The 22,848-nt window shown below is 44.9% G+C and overlaps 1 protein-coding gene across 3 annotated transcripts in view; it reads right to left on the bottom strand.

Moving 5' to 3' along the window:
• Positions 1 to 22,848, bottom strand: part of SCAPER (S-phase cyclin A associated protein in the ER) — a 101,486-nt gene that overhangs the window by 72,278 nt on the left and 6,360 nt on the right. For all 3 annotated transcript variants that reach the window (XM_087972470.1, XM_087972468.1, XM_087972469.1), the window contains 14 exons: positions 20,993 to 21,068; positions 17,731 to 17,848; positions 16,700 to 16,770; positions 14,877 to 15,071; positions 8,410 to 8,510; positions 7,550 to 7,666; positions 6,390 to 6,554; positions 5,515 to 5,767; positions 3,784 to 3,996; positions 2,966 to 3,136; positions 1,938 to 2,013; positions 1,650 to 1,767; positions 1,108 to 1,219; positions 791 to 931 (listed from right to left, as the gene is read on the bottom strand). In XM_087972470.1, the coding sequence (XP_087828596.1) occupies positions 791 to 931; positions 1,108 to 1,219; positions 1,650 to 1,767; positions 1,938 to 2,013; positions 2,966 to 3,136; positions 3,784 to 3,996; positions 5,515 to 5,767; positions 6,390 to 6,554; positions 7,550 to 7,666; positions 8,410 to 8,510; positions 14,877 to 15,071; positions 16,700 to 16,770; positions 17,731 to 17,848; positions 20,993 to 21,068 (1,927 nt within the window). The remainder of the gene's footprint in view (positions 1 to 790; positions 932 to 1,107; positions 1,220 to 1,649; positions 1,768 to 1,937; positions 2,014 to 2,965; positions 3,137 to 3,783; positions 3,997 to 5,514; positions 5,768 to 6,389; positions 6,555 to 7,549; positions 7,667 to 8,409; positions 8,511 to 14,876; positions 15,072 to 16,699; positions 16,771 to 17,730; positions 17,849 to 20,992; positions 21,069 to 22,848) is intronic.

Genomic DNA, 22,848 nt, shown 5'->3' with positions numbered 1-22,848 from the left:
GAAAAGACAGCGGAAGCAGCCTGCAGGCTAATGGACTTATCCAACTGTGCTGTCTTAAGGGCTCGCAAAGCATTAAAAACACGACTTTTCAAAAAATAGCGGTACCAGTGTGTACACATGCATGGACCCTTGAAATTCTCCCTCCCCCTGTGGAAAGGGAAACCAGCCCTCACCGTAGCACAGAATATTGCCCGCAAATCAACTCTCCACATCACCGTAGTGAAAATCAAATTTATGGCACGCCTGTGCCTTCTAGTTATCAAGTTTCTCTCTCTCTCTCTCTCTTAACGGAAGGGTTTTCCCATCAAATCTAAGTGGCCGGGCTTATTATTTCGCTTAAAAATAAGGTTGATAGGTTGTCTTCAAGGAACTGAAGCTAGTGATGATAAAAAGGACAGCGAGAAAACTGTGCCTTTGGTGACAACAGTTCACCGGTGGGAAGTCAAGCATCGACATCCAGATGCTGAGAATCACACTTGGCCTTCAGAGTCTTCTTCAAAGCTTCGGAAGAAAGATCTTGCTGTTTCTATCTCACGGTTTTGAGATAACATTGAAGACAAATAACTTCAAAAGGAACAAGCAGGCCTTCAGGCCGAGGACCGCTGTTATTGCAATTCAGAAAGAGAAAATGTGCCTGAAAGGAAGACGCCTAATGCAATTTTAGTAGATCAGGGGTACACAAATTATGGACCAAAGATATATTATGATTTCTATTGTTGGGCTCTGGACTAACCTGTAATTAGGACCATGTCCATAAAATGCAGTAAGATTCTGATCTGAGATATCTTACCTTAGCTTCTTCCTCTTGGGCTTTTTTGACAATTGCTTGCAACTGTACTTCACGTTTAAACTCTGCGTGGAGCAATTTTTCCTCCATCATCCTTCGCCTCTGGTCCAACAATTCTTCTTTCCATTTTTTTACATCTTTTTCCTGCAGAGGAGAACGAAGAGTCAAAGAAATCCCCAACTACTATGATATTTTTCATTGTGCAGACTTGCCATTAATATTGATGGTGGTTGTATCGATCGTATTACGACACGGTTGGGGGGGAACACAACTTTTGGGTCCCAATTTCAGGATTTAAAAGAGCCATTGGCAAATTTTACCCTTTCCATTAATTTCTGAAGCTTTAGCGTTTTCTCTTCCCGGAGCTTCTCTCTCAGCTGCTGAGCCTTCATCTGTTTCTCTTCATGCTTCTTCTTCGATTCTGCAATTGTCCTTGGGAAAGAATACATGGAAAATTGAGCACCAAAAAAAATAATGTGGAAGCAGCTGAAACCTACAGTACACTGCACAAGCAGCACAGAAGGTTTAAAAATAGAGTTACGAAACCCTCAGAGGGTTTCACCAACGATGCAAAGACATCGACGTCTCGTTTAGAAGATTCCCGGTTCAAACTTCATTTACAGGGCACGATATAGTGTATGTACCTCTAGAGTTGTGATTGTGATAATAATTGTTAGTCACTGCTAAGACTGTTCAGGCATAGGCCGTGGAAAATGTTGTGTTACTCAAATAGACAAGAATTCCCTCCAGACATTTTGGCACAAAGTTTCCCCACCTTTGAATTATCAGGATTACGACTCACACAGATTCTGATTCACATTTTTCCCGAATAATGGAATAAAAAAGTTTAAAAAGGGAAGACCTCTTGCGAGACGGAGAAGAGAGCTTTTCGTGCATGTGGATTCCATGGCCTGGTGGGCGAGCTGGCTCTTCTTCCACGATGTCTCCCCAGGAATTATTTTGGCGCCACGATTCACGAGCTGCAAAAAACCCGGAGAATCAGTTTTTTGAAGCCGAAGCTGATCCAGTTATCCAGGATAACTGCCCATAATTGCATGAGGGTGTTGATGAGAACAAGGCTCTCAAATTAACTGCAAATGTTGGCTCTTTTAAATAGAACATGGTTTGAGGAAAAAAAAAAAAAAGGTACCTTCATAATCTGCCAGGACATCATTCCAGTCCATGGAAATGCCGCAGAAGGATATGCTGCCATTGCCTAAGCTGGCCTGAAAAATCCAGAATGCAGAAGAAAATGTCAGATGCTCTCTAACAATATAGAAGGAATTCCCTTTCACCTTGTTCCTTTCCACTTCCTGCAAATCAGAACAACGACTGTGACAGAGAACCCCCAGCTTATGACCACAACTGAGCCTGGGATTTTTGCCCTAAATTGTTGAGGGTCGTAAGTTAATTCAGACTCATTTTTATGACAATTAAGCTAATCGCTTTGGTGCTAAGCAAATGACACAGTTATTAAGGGAATCTAGTTTCCTGAAGAGGTGGGTGGGGGTGTTTTTTTTGGCAGGAAATTGGCAAAAAAAGGTGGCAAATTGGGATCACATGACTGCAGGATGAAGCAACCGGTCGGTCGTGAATGAAAGCTAGTTGCCAAATGCCTGAATTGTAGTCGCAGGCATGGTGGGATGGTTTTAAGTTGAATACGTAAGTCGTAAGTAACTTTTCCTGAAGCTATGGTAACTTCAAACTGAGTTACAAGTTGAGGACTACCTGGTAGCAAGGATCTTAACCTATGTTCTGGCTTGTTTTAACTAATCACAGTTAAGCCCTATTTTTGAAATGGTAGTGAATGGGGCAAGAGGGACGTTTTCTCCGAGAACCACCAGGGTTGGTCCCCAATCAACCCCCAGTTTCTGATGGGCCTTGTTCTTCTCCCAAAAAGTTCCTGAAAATCCCAGAACACACGAATTCTCTAACCGGGAAACAAGCAGTTAATTTCTACACGGTTGCAAAAAAGGAAACCTCACGAGTCAGAATACTTTTGTATATTTTTCCTGGCTCCCCTATTATAGAGCGAGGAGGGCCCAGCTATTCTTCAATGTCAAATAGTATATAAAAGGCCAGCGTTATATTTTCGAGACCGACTGGGGCTCTGGAAAAAGAGCCATTCCATCAATGTCAGTTTACACACACACACACACACATACGCTGCCAACTCACAGAGAAGTCGCTGTCATTGTCCGTTTCCAGGTTGATATCGGTGTTCTCCTCAGCTTCGATCTCCCGCGTCAGCTGCTCCTCCTCGGCGATGGCGCTCGCAATGGCCTCCTCGTTGGCTTTTTCCAGGCGGTCTGCTAACTCTTCTTTTTTAGCGAGCACCTCGGCCATGGACTGCCAAAGGGAAACGGAGGTCAGAAAAGCAGACTGGGAAATCAGAACGATACTTCCCGGGTGAGGATCACGGTTAATCTCCTAAATGTTACGGGAATGAGTGAATTTACTGCAAGCAGCTGGCGGAGGGTTTTGGCACTCTCATATTTAGGACCCCTTGGTATAGATCAGGAATCCCCAAACTGGGCAACTTTAAGAGTTGTGGACTTCAACTCCCAGAATTCGGGGAGTTGAAGTCCACAAGTCTTAAAGTTGCCAAGTTTGGAGACCTCTGGTATAGATGATGTCAACTAAAAAAATACTTCTTTGGTCTTTTTAGTTGCCAGCAGAAAGAGACGGGAGAAAGTAGTGCATTCCTTAAATGCTTCAGATAATTGCTAGGCAGCCAAAGCTGTTGGCAAGCAAGATTATTACTGGGGAGCTATGGATGTCTCCCACTGGAGAATATACATCCAGGGGTTGGAGGGAAGACCAGGGTCAAGGGAGAAGTGAATGGTGTCTTAGAGTCGGCTGCATCCAGGTAACACCAACATGGTCACACCTAATAAATCTTTTTTTTATTATTTTTTACTCTGAGCGATGTGGCTAGAGACTCACGATTCGAATCGGGGTGGTTTGTCGGAGCCCTGGCAGACGAAGGTGCTTACGTTTGAAATGTCTGCAGGATCCATTTCGCTTTCGCTCTTGACATTTTCTGCGTCATCACTTGTGGGAGCGACGGAGGTGACGTGGGCGCCCGCCTGTGGACTCTCGGAGTGGCCTTCGACGTCTACGAGAACAAGCGGCACTTCGGAAACGGGTTGCAAAGGTCCAGTGATCTTCTCGGAGACCTTGAGCTCTTCAAACACCCGGCCTGTGAACTAATGTGGGATAGGTGGACAGATGAGCCACCGAGATACTCTGAGGAGTGTTTTGTCAAGCCTGGAGCTGACCAGAGCGAAGCCATCTTGGAGCTTCAGTGTTGCCACACTGGAGCTGAGGGAGAGGGAGGGGGGAATAGAGATAGCTGGGGTTGTGTAGCCAAAATAAAATACTTTCTCTTGGGAACCGAGGACGTTCTCACACCTAGACAGAGGAAGGAGTCATGTTAACAAGCAACCAGACCGCGCCTTGATTGGGCCATGTGACTGTTTGGGGTTGAGAGAAAACTTTTACTTTTAATTGGGTGAAAACTGCAGGAACTTTTAGAGTCAGTTTTCACCAGATCTGTGCCAATATGATATATCCAATAAAGCTATTATTTGCCTCGTAGGTTTGTTTGCTATGGGTCTATTACTTGGAACCCTGACAGTATTGTTTAAATTGCTCAGGGCAATTTAATGCTTTTATTTTTTTTCTCTCCCTCCAAATCTCACTTTCCTTCCTTCCTTTATTCTCATAGCCCTTCTTACAGCCAATCGGGTGTTGTAAAAAAAAAACAACCTGCAGATTTTAAACATGTAGATTTTAAACCTGAACTGTTTTTATTAGGTACTAGCTCGATACCTGTGCTTTGCTATGAAACTATGTCATTGGGTTTAGCTTTGGGGGAGGAAAATAAGGAGAAAAAAATCTGCCTAACAGCATCCATCGGTATTCATCTGGCTAGCGTCCTGTCAGTGTGTGAGAGAGTTGAGGACTGTTTGGAAACTGAAACAGTATTTGCTGTGTGAGCAAAGAGACAGCAAGGAGCCTGGGTGTGGCTTAGCTCAACTGTTCTGTACTAAAGCTGCTTGGTGCTCTGAAACTGAAATTTCTCACCTCTACTTGTGTTTTGCATTTGGACGAGATTTCTTTTCAGGTGGGGAAGTGGAGTAGAACTCCTTAGCATCAGAGCATGTTAATAATAATACTATACAAAATACTCGAAATGCTCTGATGGTCATTTCAAAAAATCCTTTCTTAGTGAGCACCTAGAAGCCAAAAGGAACATATTGCCAAATTTTAAGTTTGTAGGCTTTACGGCTCTGGAGATTTTGTGATGATACATGAGTGGTACTTTGCTTTTATATAGAGAGATAATATCAGAAAAAAAATGGATAAGAAAAGTATGTATTTACTATTTCGTGTCTTTCATAGCAGTGAGGATTATATTCGTGCAATACTGGAAAAATGAAGATATACCTCGAGATGAAGAGACAGCCAGGAAGATACCAGATTGTGCAGAAACGGATAGATTGACATTGAAAATTAAACAGAAAGAAGATGCAGAAAATTATCGAACGTGGAATTTATTTTACCAATGGTTGGAAAAAAAAGGGGGTGGAGATTTTAAAATGTAAATTTGTATGGCTAAGCAAATGAAATACCCAGACAACACGATGTTTATTAAGCACTAAGAAATGTATTTAATAGAAAATCAATAATTTTAAAAAAACAAAAACTGCAGATTTGCTCACCTGAGTCCTCTCAGCGAGCGGATGTTCACACTGATGGTCTTTCAGGATTAGATCTAAATTTTTGGACATGCCATCCTTGGCCAATGAGCCCTTCTGTTTGTAGTCTGGCGGTGGAAGAATGACGTTTTCTTTGTCGCTGTCATCCTTAAATTGCGATAATTCCGCAGACGAAGTGGCTTTGGGGACCAAAGCAGAAGATTTGGATCGAACGGGCCTTCCTCGCTGGACCGTTTCCCAGCCTTCGGCATCTCTCCTCTCTACATGGAAAAGCCAACCAAGAGATCAGGAGGAAAACTTAGCGGCGGAAACAGCGTTGGGTGAAGAAAAGAGTCAGTAATATTTTGCCTCCGCTGTTTGTTAGACGAAGGGGGTAAAAATAAAATTATACGGTCAGCAGGCCCTAAAGGGCCTAAATCGAGATCAAGGGAGGTACTAATACCCCTCTATAAAGCCTCAGTAAGACCACGCCTAGAGTACTGCATCCGGTTTTGGTCACCACACTATAAAAAAAGATGTTGGGACTCTAGAAAAAGTACAAAAGGACCACAACAAACGGTCACTAAATGAGCTGTTGTAAGTCGAGGACTACCTGTATCGGGCAAAGGTCGTTTCGTTCTAACCCCGTGTATTTTGCGTGCTTTTTTACGCCAGCAATATTTGTATGGCCGTAAGGTTATCTTTTGAGGCACGATGCCTGAAAGACAGCCTCTGCCAAAGACGACGTTGATCAAGCACTAAGAAATGTAATTAATAGAAAATGAATACAATTTATTAAAAAAAATAAAAGGCAGCCTCTTACCGAATGGCACACCTTGCATGGAGAGGACTGATGGTGACCGAATTGGAAAGGGGTGGGTGGGGGGAGAAAAAAATACTTGCCCATTCTGCGGGTGGGCTTCTGCGCTGCCGGGGGCCCCTGGCCCTGGGCTGCCACTTTCTCCAAGTGGGGGGCTGTTCCTGGGTGGCTGGCCTTGACTTTGTCTGCCCAGCTGACCCCAGAAGGAGCCAGACGGTTCGAGGTAACGGTCGCAGGAGGTCCTCTAAGAGAAGAAAAAAACCAGCCATTAAGGCCATCTGCCATCTTCTCCCCTGCTCTGCATGTTACAACCTCTGGCGCCTAGCCGTGTCACGCTGGCTTGGGAATCCTGGTGTCAGGATTCCCAACAAATCCACCCCCATTCAAATCGTAAGTCTCTAGCCGCATCTCCGAGAAAAGAAAATGGATTTATTCGATGTGGCCATGCTGGCGTTGGCTGGATGCAGCCGATACTAAAATACATCATTCATTTCCCCCTTGACCCCCCTGGTCTTCCCCCCACCCCCTGGATGTATATTCTCCAATGGGACACATCCATAGCCAAGAGACATCAATCAGGCTCTCCAGTAATTTTCTTCCCCAAACCCCAAAAACTTTAACCTTAGACTGTCTACTATTGACCTCACCCCTTTCCTAAGAGGTCTGTAGGGGGCGTGCATAAGCGCACCAACGTGCCTACCGTCCCTGTCCTATTGTTTCTCTTATTCTTCTTTTATTTTTCTTATATGTACCCATTTCATGTATTCATAACTATGTATACACTTATACTTATTATCTTGTAAACAATTGACAAATCAAATAAATAAATTAAAGAAATAAATAAATAATCTTGCGCTCTGACAACTTTGGGCTGCCAGGGTGATTATCGAGGCACTTAAGGAATGCCCTGTTTCCCCCCCACTCCCTTTTTCTGGCAGCTAAAACGACCAAAGGAGTATCTTTTGAGTTGGCACCTGGGAGTTGAAGTCCAAGGGTCTTAAAGTTGCCAAGGTTGGGCACCCCATGGAGGTGCCCATGGAACCTCAGTTGGTCACTCTTTGGCTGTGAAAAAGCTCACCAGGTTTTTCCCACCCAACCAGGTGATGAAGCAGCAGCTGGGAAGCAGGAAGCAAAATGGCTATTTCCTCACTTGCTGAGCCACCCATTGCTTCCCTTTGGCCGGTTGTAGCCCACCCATTTCGCCCTTGAAATAGTAAAAAGCCGTTTAATTTTGCGTACCCAAAATTGAGGCTCCTTCGGGCATTGGAGGTCACGCTGATTCTGTCGGTCGATGGGCTGGGAATGACATGGCGCCCTGGGGACATCTTCTTGACTTCCCACGCAAGCGAGGTTGGCCTGAAAATTATACCGAAAGGAGCCGCTATTCTTTCCCCTGCCATTAATAGCACATCGCTCCTGGATGTGGCGATGCACAGGGGAACCCCTGAAGGACCCACGATTAGTACAACACTGTCTTGTCCTTTGGAAGGAAGGGAGGGAGGGAGGGAGGGAGGGGGAGGGAGGGGAGGGAAGGGAGGGAAGGAAGGAAGGAAGGAAGGAAGGAAGGGAAGGAAGGAAGGAAGGAAGGAAAGGAAGGAAGGAAGGAAGGAAGGAAAGAAAGGGAGATGAAAAAGGGAGGGAGATGGAGAGAAAAAGGCTGGGAGAGGAAGGAAGAAGAAAGGGAAGGAAGGAAGGAAGGAAGGAAGGAAGGAAGGAAGGAAGGAAGGAAGGAAGGAAGGAAGGAAGGAAGGAAGGAAGGAAGGAAGGGAGATGAAAAACAGGGAGGGATGGAGGGACGGAGAGAGAAAGGAGGCTGGGAGAGGGAGGGAGGGAGGGAGGAAGAAGGGGAAGGAAAGGGAGATGAAAAAGGGAGGGAGGGAGAGAAAGGCTGGGAGAGGAAGGAAGGAAGGAAGGAAGGAAGGAAGGAAGGAAGGAAGGAAGGAAGGAAGGAAGGAAGGAAGGAAGGAAGGAAGGAAGGAAGGAAGGAAGGAAGGAAGGGAGGAAGGGGAAGGGAGATGAAAAACAGGGAGGGAGGGAGGGAGGGAGAGAAAGGAGGCTGGGAGAGGGGGGAGGGAGGGAGGGAGATCTTTCCCAATTACCTGCTTTGAGCATCAGCCTTCTCCAACTTCTCCTGCAACTGAATCCAATCTATCAAGGCCTTGAAATCCCGCACGTAATTGTCTAACATCATCAGCACCTCCTAGAAAGAGGAAGAAACCTTATCACAAAGGGGACCTTTTTTTAAAAAAAAAGAGGAGTTTGGATTTTATTTTAACCAGCAGCAAGACAAAACAACAAAGGAATAACGAACAATAAAAAGCCAAGAATCCTCTAAGAGGCGATGGGGGCTGTAGCATCGGGAGAAGTCCCTCTTTGCAAACTGGCGCAAATCTCATCCAGTTCCTGGTTGCACCGACTGTGCAAGTCGAGCTAGGGAAACGAGAAACTTTTGAGTCTTGAGAAGGATGGAGCCCTGACGATTTCAAAGATCCAGGCTGTCCCACCGCTCAGTGGCTGCCTCAGTCAGAAAGCTCCCTTATGTTGAGGAGATCTTTCTCTCTGTACAAGTTTCCATCCGTGGTTATTGTTCTGCACTCAAGGATTATGGAGAATCCATCCACACCTCCTTCCCGGACTCCTCTCTGCTCCCTTCAAGGATAGAAGAAAACCTCGGTTGGGCCTCCTCCTCATCTCTGGGCTAGTATTATTTGCTCGGCTGTGTGCAGGACGTGCTCTGTAGGTGCGGTCCTTGGAAGCTACGCTCAGCCATCAAAGCGGGTGTGTGTGTGTGTGTGTCCTAAAGGAGGTGGCCTCAGAAGAAGAACAGGGCTCTTGGGGGGCAGATTTTAATATGCAATGCAAGCAAAACAAAATGAGCACCATTTATTTGGACAAAACGAAGTAACTGATTAATGAAGAAGCAACTCTTTCTTTCTCTCTCTCTCTCTTTTCTCTCTCCTTCTTTTCTTCCTTCCCATAACAATGTTCTTTTTCTCACCTTTCAGAATCAGACCAAAGCAAAACAGTCCAGAGACTCTGCCAATGAAGCAGGCAACCTACCTATCTTCCTTCCTCACCCTTCCTCTCTTTCTTCCTTCCTCTCACCCTTCCTTTCTCACCCTTCCTTCCTTCTTCTTCCTTCCTTTCTCACCCTTCCTCTCTTCCTTTCTCACCCTTCCTTCCTTTCTCACCCTTCCTCTCTTCCTTCCTTTCTCACCCTTCCTTCCTTCCTTCCTTCCTTCTTCCTTCCTTTCTCACCCTTCTTTCTTCTCACCCTTCCTTCCTCTTCCTTCCTTTCTCACCCTTCCTCTCTTCTTTCCTTCCTTTCTCACCCTTCCTTCCTCTCACCCTTCCTTCCTTCCTTCCTTCCTTCCTTCCTTCCTTCCTTCCTTCCTTCCTTCCTTCCTTCCTTCCTTCCTTCCTTCCTTCCTTTCTTCCTTCCTTTCTCACCCTTCCTCTCTTCTTTCCTTCCTCTCTTTCTTCCTTTCTCACCCTTCCTTCCTCTCACCCTTCCTTCCTCTTCCTTCCTTCCTCCCTTCCCTCCTCTCCTCCCTCCCTCCCTTCTTTCCTTCCTCCCTCCCTCCCTCTTTATATCAACCACCTATCCCCCTCAAAGAGGGGTTCTGAGTTGGTCTCCCCTCTTTTAAGGCAAGGCACCCCAAAAGAAACGGCTCGTAGCCCCAAGTGTGTAAGTAAGAAATGCAACTGAGACAGGAACTGCAAAAAAAAAAAAGGCAAGTTTATTTTAAAAGTCCCAGCCTAACAATGTGCGCTAAGCTCATCCAAACAAGACCGCAATTATCTTCCCAGGACTGACAGGGCACCCAAATTACACTTAATGGCCGAAAGGAACTTTTTTCAGAAAAAAAGGGCTTATCCCGAGGCATCAGCGCAAAAGAAGCAAGCAGCCGTAACTCGAGAGTCCGACATGAGAAAACGCGAAGACGAGGGGCTGGAGCTGCTCTCCCCCACCCTCCCCCACCCCACCTTCCTCCCCCGAAGCGACGAAGGCCATTTTGTGGAAACAAAAGTGCCTCTGAAAAACCCTCGTGGCCAGCATCCCGATAACGGCGTATGGATGTCCAGCTAAAATTACCAATTACTTTGCCAATCGGCTGCGACGGATTCGATTGGTTTGTAATTCAGGCTCGTGGCCGTCGCGCCCCGCCGGAGGGTTGGCGCCATCCCTTGTGTGGGGACGACACACAATCCCTGCGCAGTGGGGCTCTTTGCGCCCTGAACCGTCGATCCGGGCCTCCTTTTCATCCACAGACGTGGCAGGGATCACCTGGGGTGCTAAGTAGTAGAAACGCTGGACCACTTGAGAAGGGCTGCTTTCTCTCCCTCTTCCTCTCTCATATCCATCCCTCTCTCTCTCCCCCTCTCTCTCGTTTTCTCTCTCTCTCTCATATCCATCCGTCTGTCTGTCTGTCTCTGTCTCCTTTTCTCTCTCCTTTTCTCTCTTTTTCTCTCTCCATCTCATATCCATCCGTCTGTCTTTCTCTCTCTCATATCCATCCCTCTCTCTCTCCCCCTCTCTCTCATTTTCACTCTCCTTTTCTTTCTCTTCTCTCATATCCATCCGTCTGTCTGTCTGTCTGTCTCTGTCTCCTTTTCTCTCTCCTTTTCTCTCTTTTTCTCTCTCTCCCTCTCATATCCATCCATCTGTCTGTCTGTCTCTCTCATATCCATCCATCTCTCTCTCCCTCTCTCTCGTTTTCTCTCTCCTTTTCTTTCTCTCTCTCATATCCATCCATCCATCCGTCCGTCTGTCTGTTTCTGTCTCCTTTTCTCTCTCCTTTTCTCTCTTTTTCTCTCTCCATCTCATATCCATCCATCTGTCTGTCTGTCTCTCTCTCTCATATCCATCCATCTCTCTCTCCCTCTCTCTCGTTTTCTCTCTCCTTTTCTTTCTCTCTCTCATATCCATCCATCCATCCGTCCGTCTGTCTGTTTCTGTCTCCTTTTCTCTCTCTTTTTCTCTCTTTTTTCTCCATCTCATATCCATCCATCTGTCTGTCTGTCTCTCTCTCTCATATCCATCCATCCATGTCTCTTTCTTTCTCTCCTTTTCTCTCTCTTTTTCTCTCTCTCCCTCTCATATCCATCCATCCGTCTCTCTGTCTCTGATATCCATCCATCCATCCATCCATCCATCCATCCCTCCCTCTCTCCTCTTTCTCTCTCTTTCTCTCTCTCTCTCACACACACACAAAACCTTCAGGGGGAAACATGCTTTGGTATTACAGGTAGTCCTCAACTTACAACAGTTCATTTAGTGACCGAACTTACAACAGCACTAAAAAAAGGTGACTCATGACCATTTTTCACACTTGTGACCATTGTGGCATCCCCAGGGTCATGTGGGATTTACACTGGAATGCTTGACAACTGGTTCACATTTATGACGGTTGCAAATGTCCCAGGGTCATATGATCCCCTTTTGAGACCTTCGGACAAGCAAAGTCAATGGGGAAGCCAGATTCACTTAACGACCATGTTACTAACTTAACAAGTACAGGCCACAGGAAGGAAGGAAGGAAGGAAGAAGGAAGGAAGGAAGAAGGAAGGAAGGAAGGAAGGAAAAGGAAGGAAGGAAGAAAAGGAAGAAGGAAGGAAGAAGGAAGGAGAAGGAAGGAAGGAGAAGGGAGGAAGGAGGAAGGAGAAGGAAGGAAGAAAAGGAAGAAGGAAGGAAGAAGGAAGGAGAAGGAAAGAAGGAGGAGGAAGGAAGGAAAGAAGAAAGGAAGGAAGGAAGAAAAGGAAGGAAGGAAGAAAAAGAAGGAAGGAAGAAGGAAGGAGAAGGAAAGAAGGAGGAGGAAGGAAGGAAGAAAGGAAGGAAGGAAGGAAGAAAAGGAAGGAAGGAAGAAAAGGAAGAAGGAAGAAGAAAGGAAGAAGGAAGGAGAAGGAAGGAAGGAGACGGAAGGAGGAAGGAGAAGGAAGAAAAGGAAGAAGGAAGGAAGGAAGGAAGAAAAGGAAGAAGGAAGGAAGAAGGAAGGAAGGAAGAAGAAGGAAGGAAGGAGAAGGAAGGAAGGAGGAAGGAGAAGGAAGAAAAGGAAGAAGGAAGGAGAAGGAAAGAAGGAGAAGGAAGGAAGGAGAGAGTAAGCGTGAAAAATGGTCATAAGTTTATTCTTGTTTGTTTGTTTTTCCTTTAGCTTAACTCTAAGAAGAAGTCAACATTAAACTTTGGAAAACAGGCCGGTCTGCAGGCACAGAAAATGCTTTAAAACCCACACAATAGTTGTAAAGATTGGCAGATACATCTAATTTTCCCGCCAGACACACCTTGAATAACTGACCACTTTTAAAAGCTGCAGAGTATTTTTTTTTATTAGAAAAAAAGTTTAAAAATAAAATCGGTCGGATTGCACCGTGGGTTCAGGGGAGCGAAGATGTTCTGGATTCTCACCAAACCAGGCATCCCGGTAACCCTTTAACATTTCCAAAATGCATCTTTGTGCTCTAGGAAAATACCACACGTTTTTTTCCAAAAAACAAACAAACCCCAAAACCTTAAATTTTGTAAACAAAGCAACGGTCGGGTAATCCTACTGCTGTCCCCGGCCAACTCTTTTCAGAAAGGAGGGTTGGTTTTCATGCTTGTGTTTTAAAGAAGTAATTATTTCCTTCCCAGCATCACAGGAGTGAAAATCACTGGAGTTTTTGGATGGGGCCTTGGATCTGCAAAGATGGTCGTGCAAATAACATACTAATTCTTTCAGCCCTAAATGTGTAGAAAATCGTAATCCAATTACCCAGCCTGGCGATCAGTCCCTGCCTTTTTTGGTGGAGGGGTGGGGTGTTTATAAAAAAAATCATTGGGGGAAATTTCTCGAGTGAGAAAACCGTGGTTGGAGTTTCTTTTCTTTTTTTTTCTTTTTAATGTGACTTAAATTCTATTAAACCGACAGCCGGCTTGGAAGCCACAAGGTGCTGTTTGTTTTCCAAATTCACTTAGGATTTTGACTTGGACACTAATCTTGCTGTCGAATTGGCAGCCTTTGGCGGCAGGAGGAAAACTGCATATTCATGAGCTACCAAAAATCCTGTTTTGTGCACAGAAGTTTGAGCTAACGGCTTCCAGAACTGGGAGGGAAAAAAAAAAAAAAACTCAGTTAAAAGAAGGGAACTACCATCACTTTCTACATTTTGGTAGTCCTCAACTTACAACAGTTCATTTAGTGATTATTTGAAGTTTACAAGGGCATTGAAAAAAAGTAACTTGTGACTGTTTTTCACATTTATGACCATTGTCATATCCTCAGGGCTGCGTGATTTACATTTGGATGCTTGCAGCGATTCACTTAACAAACTTGTTCTTCACTTAACAACGGCAGTGATTCACTTAACAAACTTGTTCTTCACTTAAGAACAGCAGTGATTCACTTAACAAACTTGTTCTTCACTTAAGAACAGCAGTGATTCACTCAACAAACTTGTTCTTCACTTAACAACTGCAGTGATTCACTCAACAAACTTGTTCTTCACTTAACAACGGCAGTGATTCACTCAACAAACTTGTTCTTCACTTAACAACGGCAGTGATTCACTCAACAAACTTGTTCTTCACTTAAGAACGGCAGTGATTCACTCAACAAACTTGTTCTTCACTTAACAACGGCAGTGATTCACTCAACAAACTTGTTCTTCACTTAACAACGGCAGTGATTCACTCAACAAACTTGTTCTTCACTTAAGAACGGCAGTGATTCTCTCAACAAACTTGTTCTTTACTTAACAACGGCAGTGATTCACTCAACAAACTTGTTCTTCACTTAAGAACGGCAGTGATTCACTTAACAAACTTGTTCTTCACTTAAGAACGGCAGTGATTCACTCAACAAACGTGCCAAGAAAGGTTGTAAAAGTGGGGAAAAACTCACTTAACCAGTTTCCCACTTAGCGACAGAAACACTGGGCTCAAATCTGGTCGTAAGTCAAGGACCGCCTGCCCTCCCGACTTTCCCCAGTCTTCTTTAACGGTTTGCAGTGTTTCCCTTCCTCTTCGCGCCACCTGAAAGAATCAATCTCTTGTTACCCAGAAGCCAGAACAGCTTCCAGTTGAGCTGGGAGGCAGCCGGGCTACCGGGGGCCGATGTCTGTTTCCCATCAAAAGTCAGATGAAGAGAACGAACTTACGCCGAGACCCACCCAGACGTTGTTTATACCAGGCCATCAATCAAACTCCCTCGCTCACCACCGGGAAGAACGATAACTATCTCTTGCAGACAAGGAACAATGCGGAGGGAATTAGAGAGATTGAGCAGGAAGCCCGGAGAGGATGGGGGTCCCCAGCAGAATCTCAACAGTGCCCCCTACAGGAAAAATGGGATATTGGAGGAGGAAAGCCACGGGGTGGCAAATCCAGGAAGACCCACGTTAACATCTCCCAAAGACACAGAAAAACCAGGCATGCACATTTTAGAACGAAGAGGAGAGAAGATTTGTAGCTAAACAAGGACCGTATCAATCTGTTTGATGAAGTACGGAGCAGCTAAATTACCATTTATTTATTTTTACTTTAAGTGTCTTACTTTTAACTCAATGGCCCAATCAGGAGAAGCCTTACTTTGCATTCCACCACACTCTGGTCCGATTCACAAGTGACGTAGATTTCATCCACCGCCCGCCTGAGGTTGTCGAAAAGGAACGCCCAGTATCGCGCCCGGAGGTCCACTTTCCGTGGCTGCCTGGTCTTGGTGGGGCTTTTATAGTAGGTCTTCTCCCCGGTGGCTGGTGCGATTTTGCAATCGGACGCCGTGCTCTGCAAAGGAGATTTGAAAAGCATTACGGTGGTGGGATTCCAATTTTTTTTACTACCAGTTCTGCAGGCATGGCTTGGTGGACGTGGCAGGGAAAGGATATTGTAAAATCTTCCATTTCCTCCCCAATTCTGGAGGAAGGTTACTGCAAAATCCCATTCCCTCCCCACCCCACCAACCTGCTTTCCAGCTCCGTTCTCCTGGGCAGGGCAACCAAAGACCCAGCCGATCAGCTGGGACTCAGGAGGCAGAGAATAGATGGGGGAAGGGCCAATCAGAGGCGGTATTGGCCGGTTCTCCAAACTACTCAAAATTTCCACTACTGGTTCTCCAGAACTGGTCAGAACCTGCTGAATGCCACCTCTGACACACACGTGCACTAAACAAAGTTTCATCTCTCTCTTTTTTTTTAAAAGTAAATCTCAATTGTTCAGATTTGCCCAGGAGATCAAGCTATTAAATCATGATTTGAGAAGGATCATGGTTCACCTTTTTGGGGGGTTTCTCAAATGTGGCAACTTTTAAAGACTTGTGGATTTCACTTCCCCGGGCTTGGAATAGATTGGTATTTTTCAAAGCTGGCCACTTTAAGATGCATGGACTTTTAACTCTCGGAATTCCCCAAGCGTGAGAGTTGAAGTCCGCACGACCTCTGAAGTGGCCCCGTTTGAGAAACGCTGATTTCCATCAAACGAAATCGCCTAGGGTGGAGTTTCGTGCAAAACGATCGGCTTCAGAGCTTTGTCATCACTGCAAGCAGAGACTAACCCCGATCCTATTAAACAAATCCCATCATGGTTTAGCACAACATATGAATCCAGCTTCCTCGGCTTAATTCAGCTTGGGCAACTTGTGGACTTGAAGTCCCAGAATTCCCCAGCTTGAGGAAATCTGGGAGTTGAAGTCCACAAGCCTTAAAAGTTGCCAAGGTTGGACGCCCCTGAATTAATCCACAGGCCATAATCAAAGCATCACAACGCGCGATCCCAGTTCTATGTTTAAGCACACCGGGGTTTATTTTTGCTTGAGTGGAGAGAGGTTTGTTTTGCCAAATGGCTTTCAAATGGGTCGTTGAAAAACTTATTTCAGATTATTTAAGTGCTGGCTCCCTGCATGGTCTTATGGAAATTAATCTCCTGTCAGCTGGCCAGGCCTGCTGTTACAAGACCAGCTGGACTCAGGAGGATGGGTGTTCAGTTTCCATTAAGGGTATTTGGTGCACACATTTTACTGTGGGGCCCTTTTGTTTTGTAATTAATACGGTCCAATTATTGACGCTGAACAGTTGGGCGTTGGTGTCGCAGAGGCCGTTTTCACTCCCGGGGTAATTCAAAATGCTAGTATTACTGGCTCCCTCTTCCCCAGAGAGTGTAAAACTACGCTCAGCACATGTAGATGTACTTTTGAAGGATTTCCCCCCCCCCCCTTTCTTTCTTTTTGGCTGATTATTTAAAATCCACCCCGCCACACACACACACCGGTTATCTGCAAGGGCAATGTTAACACGTTAGTGGTTGGATTAAAAGAAGTGAAATGTGACTAAATGGATTTATTTGACTGTCTGCAGCTTTCCAGAAATTAAGTGTTGCTTCAGATGCTTGAGCGTTAAACGAAATAAAACAGCACATACCTGTTTGCTAATTTTGTGTGTTCCTTGGTTTATCCTCTTCGATTTGGCCCCTACCTGCCACTTTGGTTTTCCTGTAAAAAGACGAACTTCTGTTAGTAGAAAGAATTCGATTTCTTTAAGGACCCGGGAGTGGAGATTAGTGCCTTTATCTCTGCCAGGCTGTTTCCAGAGCTCCCAAGTGTTGTGCTTTCTTTTCTTTTAACTGTGACTTGTGGAACAGGCCACGATGGCCTGACATACATGACACAGAAGCCATTCCATCACAGCTTAGAACTCCAGATTACCCTGCACCAAACCAAAACAATAGCAAGAGCACTTAGACTTATATATCGCTTTATGGTGCTTTACAGCCCTAAGCGGTTTACAGAGTCAGCATATTGCCCCCAACAATTTGGGTCCTCGTTTTACCCACCTCAGAAGGATGGATGGATGGATGGATGGATGGATGGATGGAAGGAAGGAAGGAAGGAAGGAAGGAAGGAAGGAAGGAAGGAAGATAGCAATAGCACTTAGACTTATATACCGCTTTACAGTGCTTCATAGCCCTCTCTAAGTGGTTTATAGTCAGCCTATTGTCCCCCAACAATTTGGGTCTTCATTTTACCCACCTCAGAAGGATGGATGGATGGATGGATGGAAAGAAGGAAGGAAGGAAGGTAGCAATAGCACTTAGACTTATATACCGCTTTACAGTGCTTCATAGCCCTCTCTAAGAGGTTTATAGTCAGCCTATTGTCCCCCAACAATTTGGGTCCTCATTTTACCGACCTTGGAAGGATGGAAGGCCAAGTCAACCTTGAGCCTGATGAGATTCGATCTGCCAAATTGCAGGCAGGTAGCTGCAGCAGAAGTAGCTTGCAGTATTGCTCACACTCTAACCACTGTGCCACTGAGGCTCAATAACACCACTGAGCCTTTTTTTCAAACTTGGCACTTTTAAGATGGGTGGACTTCAAACTCCCAGAATTCCCTTGTCAGCCATGGCTGCCAAGTTGGAAAAATGCTGATCTGGTACAAGGTCAAGCACGTACCTTCCTCTTCCTTGTTCTCCAAGGGCACGCTCCAAGCAATCAGGTTTCTTGCAGTGCGACCCTCCTCGGCTACAATTTTCCTGACTTTGTCGTGACTGTTGGAGCGTTGGAAAGAAGCCTGCGGAAGGGAACAGAGGTTTCAGATAAACGCCAACCTTCATCATTTCTGAGAGTTGAAGTCCACAGGTCGTAAACTGGCCACAGTTTCCCACTGCTGAATTAAAGGGTTGGGCCACTTCTGTCTCAGAGGCCTAGAGACCCCAAAAAGGAGTCCGGGAACAGAAACCTGAGACCAATCCCTGAAAAGGATACTCCGACTTTGCGCTCAAACAGAGCTACAACCAGTTCATGATGTCCTGGGATCACAAGAGCAGAGAACTTACATCCCCTCTCGGTGTGACCGGAGGCAGCACGTGACAAACTTGGGAATAATTCACTCTCACCCAAAAGAGAAAGCATCTTTGATGGAGTACCCAGTCATTTTCAGTTTTTCAACCAATGGTGGTCAGGCTTTCCTTACAAAATACCAAATAACAGAGTTGGAAGGGACCTTGGAGGTCTTCTAGTCCAACCCCTTACTCAAGCAGGAAACCCTATACCCTTTTCAAACAAATGGTTGTCCAATCTCCGGAGAAGGAAGGAAGGAAGGAAGGAAGGAAGGAAGGAAGGAAGGAAGGAAGGAAGGAAGGAAGGAAGGAAGGAAGGAAGGAAGGAAGGAAGGAAGGAAGGAAGGAGAAGGAAGAAAGGAAAGACAAGGAAGGAAAGACAAGGAAGGAGGAAGGAAGGAAAGACAAGGAAGGAAGGAAGGAAGGAAGGAAGGAAGAAGGAGGAGAAAGAAAGGAAAGAGAAGGAAGGAAGGAAAGAGAAGGAAGGAAGGAAGGAAAGAGAAGGAAGGAAGGACAAGGAAGGAAGGAAGGAAGGAAAGACAAGGAAGGAAAGACAAGGAAGGAAGAAGGAAGGAAAGAGAAGGAAGGAAGGAGGGAGGGAAGGAACTGTCCAACTTTCAGGATTTCAATCAATCGATCAGAATAGAGCTGGAAGGGACCTTGGAGGTCATTTAGTCCAACCCCCTGCTAACCCTAACCCTATACCATTTCAGAGGTTGTCAGTCTCTTCTTAAAAACCTCCATTGTTGGAGCACCCACGACTTCTGGTGGCAAGCTGTTCCAGCGGTTAATTGTCTTCACTGTTAGGAAGTTTCTCCTGAATTCCAGGTTGCTTCTCTCCTGAGTTAGCCTCCATCCGTTGCTTCCTGTCCTGCTTTCTGGGGCTCTGGAGAAGAGGCTGACCCTCTCTTCCTTAGGACAGCCCCACCAACTCCTTGTTGGCTGGTGAACCTCAAGTCGAAGGGCTTCAGGGCTAAAAGCCTCAGTTTCCCCATCATTAGGGCGAAATGACCCAGATCTACAAGACAGCTGGTCTTTTTAAAAGATTTCAGGGAGGAAAAAAAACAGGGCAAATGTAAACAGTGCAAGGTCCTGTGGTTTGTAAAACTTTGGCAAAGTGGTGCGCCAGATTCTGAAAGACGCATTAAAACCCTTGCGGCAGACCACCATTTTTTTTTCTTTTTTAACCAGGGCAAATCCAGAACAGATCCTCTCCTTTCGTAGATGACAATTTTCAGATACCTAAAGGGGGATGTGTTTGTAGTGTCAGAGGGGAAAAAGTTAAAACTTAAAAGCCCAGTTATCAGAGGCAATAATTCATGTGGCTCTTCATGATGACGGAAAAAAAAACACAACTATTTAAAGAGGTGACCCTCAGGGCATTTCCATCAAATGTCAGTTTTTCTGAGGAAATGCTATTTCCAAATTTCCCATTCCGCATTTTCATGCTTATTTGGCATCAGGGAAATGGTCTAGACTCTGGGCTCATCTCTTAAGTTAATTCACTGTATACCATTGCAATGGGGAGCCAGCTCTAGTTAAAAGCATAAAGAAAAATAGCTTTACTGTGATTTCCTAGTTTTCTCCATCTGTAGGAAACTGGATCCTTTTGAAAGAATTTGGGGAAACCAAGAGTGGAGCAGTTAAACCAAAAAAAAAAGAAAGAGAGAAAGAAAGAAAGAAAGAAAGAAAGAAAGAGAGAGAGAGAGAGAGAGAGAGAGAGAGAGAGAGAGAGAGAGAGAGAGAGAGAGAGAGAGAGAGACCTTTTAAAAATGTGCACTGACTGATAATGGATTGATTGATATTTGCACATCCCTTGCAAATGTTAACTATTTCAGCTATCATAACTGCACTGGACCAAATTCTTCAAATTCTTCATTACAGGTAGTCCCCGAGTTATAACCACAATGGGGAATTAGAATTTCTGTTGCTAAGTAAGGGGGCTGTTAAACAAATTGCGCCTGATTTTATGACCATTTTTGCCATGGTTGTTAACAAAATCACCGCGGTTGTTTGGTGATTTGTGTGCGTCTTAAGCAAATCCGGCTTTCCCCGCTGACTTTGTCAGAAGCTGGCTGGGAATGTCTCAAATAGTGACTCTGGGGACGTTGTATCCGTCATAAATGCATGCCGGTTGCCAAGCGCTCGAAGTTTGATCGCCTAACTGTGGGGCTGTTACAACGGTCAAAACTGCGAGGGTGTCATGCCCCTGTTGGAATCTGATTCCGAGGGGGAGATTGCGCAGCTGTGGAGGAAACTGGGGAAGGGCACAGTCTGGCTGGGCATTCAGAGGAAGACCCAGGCCCACCCCCTCTTCATCCTAGGGCACGCAGGGAGGAAAGGAGAAGGGAGCAACGTGGGCTACAGGGGAGAAAAAGGCCCTGATTCCCTTCATTAGCTGCAGCTGGGGAAGCAGGATATAAAGGGTGTTTGCGCACAGAACCTTGCTGGAAGCAAAGCATGCATTATCTTTGTTTGTCAAGTCCTATCTGGGTTCTGGCGTCCTCCCAACTGTGTGTGTGTGTCATTATCTTTTGAGTTTTTATTTATATTTATATGTACTTTTGGTTCGGACTAAATTTCTTCCCTTTAAAAACTGTTCTTGGGAGAGTTTCTTTTCCAGCCGATGATAAGTGGACATTGGAGGCCAAGTTGGAGGAATTAAAGGGACTTTACCTACTTTTGTGCCATACCCTGGGTCATCACAGAGGGTCAGACACAAGTCACTTTTTAGTTGTTAACTTTGAACAGCTGCTAAACAAACAGCGTAACTCAAGGACTCCCTGTCTATGGTCACAGCGGGAGTGAAGACTTTACATATCACCCAACGACCAAAACATTAAGAAGATGACAGACTGTCAGGAGGGAGGACTTACCATCATGTTATATTTCTCTTCTGCATCAACAGATTCGCTTATCACATTTTTGGCGGAACCCATGAAGTCGTCATAGCTGTGTAACATACAAAAGACAGGCCTATTTAAACACAAAAGCAACGAAACCGCCATAACAGTATTTTCTTGCCGGGACACGGAGCATCACAGAACATTTACACCAAAGGCACAGAACCTCTCCAAAGCCTTGGCAGCAGCCCATAAATTGCCACTCGTATTTCTGAGTGGGCTCAGTCGCTGCATTTTAACCACACCGAATTAACTGACGTGTAGACGGTTCAAAAACGAGGCTCTTGCCGCAATCTTCCTACATTTTGGATGGTTGAAAAGTCCAGCGCATAGTTGAACCCATGGCGAGCAAAGGGTTCTGAACCTTTGGTGTCCACCATGCAGTGAATTCAATTATCCTGCTTTGCTGGGGAGCAGATAATTCCTTCAGACACCACCATACTAACACCACATTACTCGTAAGCTAGCATTATTGGGGACTTGAAGCCGATGTTGTCGAGACAAGCACAGCTGAATGGTCATTTCATTCCTTAAAGATTTCGCAGACTACCTGGTGGAAAACCCAAAGTAATTTCACAGGGAATCTTTGGAAAACATTTAGTGGCGGGCAGGAGATTGCTAGATTGTTCATTCTTAGCAGAAATAATGTGTCCCTTTTTACCTTTTGCACGTGCAACGGCCATTGACCCTTTAAAAGAGTTTCTGCCATATCTTAATAAAAAGCAGCAACGAAAAAAAAACCCGGTCAGTTTCATGACAAAACCTCAGTGAATGAATCCCACAAATCGAATGAACGTCAATGCAAATAAAAGTAGGTAAGCCATACAGTCAGCATGTCTGAATCATGGGGCAAGTTCCACAAACAATAAAGCAAAAATGTGCCACGTTTAAAAGATGCGCAATTCTACGGGTCAGACAGAAGCAACCCTACACAACAAAATATGAATGGCCATCGATTCAATGGCCCCTTCTCTGCACGGGGTTTTTAAAGATGTCTCCTGAGGAAATGCCAAAGGAGCTCTGTCTATCAAGTCCACTCTAAACTTTTCCAAAGCTGGAGGATGTTATTTCGGTCTGTAATTTCCTTGCCAGCCTTAGACAAGGAAGCTGGCTACTCAAGCATCCATCTCTAGGAAGGGCAGTCGGATCTAGTGGCTATCAATATCTATTCCTAACCTTTCAGCAGAAGTGCACGACACAAACACTAGCAATAACTGCAGTTTCTTTCTGCTAGAGTGATCTTCTCTGGACACGAAGTTCTCAGCTCAAGACAAAGTGCACAAACCCACAGGGGAAACTGTCATTCTAACAAGAGAGAAAAACACACCTCTCTCTTTGATCGCTTCTGCCTCTTGGCAAAGAACCAGATGGCGTTTGGGAACAGATCCCACAACAGATGGGTTTAAAAGGCACATTATACCAAAAGGCTGGTGGTTTGTATTTATTATTCTAGTTAATGGTGGAATAACATAAATTTCCCATTGTTTTGATTCCACATGAGTTCAAAACAAAATTTTCTTTTCTTGCAGAGTATGATTTTTAGAAGAAAATGTTCAATGGGTAGGGAGAGGTGAATAACCTGTTTTTATATGTATGTATGTATGTATGTATGTATATTACCACTAAGTACATTATTTGACTTCTGTGCAGAAATGACATCGCAAACTGTTCCATTCCACAAATTGAATTCACCATATTCTAAGACCCAGTGTTTATTGTTTATTCCAGAATGTTGCAGTAATATAATACAACAAGCTGGTACATTGTTGAGACTGAGTTGTTTTTTTATGCTTGTTTACATTCTGAAAAAAAAGCCCTCTATAAAACAC

This window comes from Notechis scutatus, chromosome 11, assembly GCF_049901735.1.
Source record: "Notechis scutatus isolate UNSWTSFEM ecotype Mainland chromosome 11, rNotScu1.2, whole genome shotgun sequence".
NCBI classification, from domain to species: domain Eukaryota; kingdom Metazoa; phylum Chordata; class Lepidosauria; order Squamata; family Elapidae; genus Notechis; species Notechis scutatus.
Note: the sequence above shows the minus strand (reverse complement) of the source record. Positions and strands in the feature narration are given on the sequence as shown.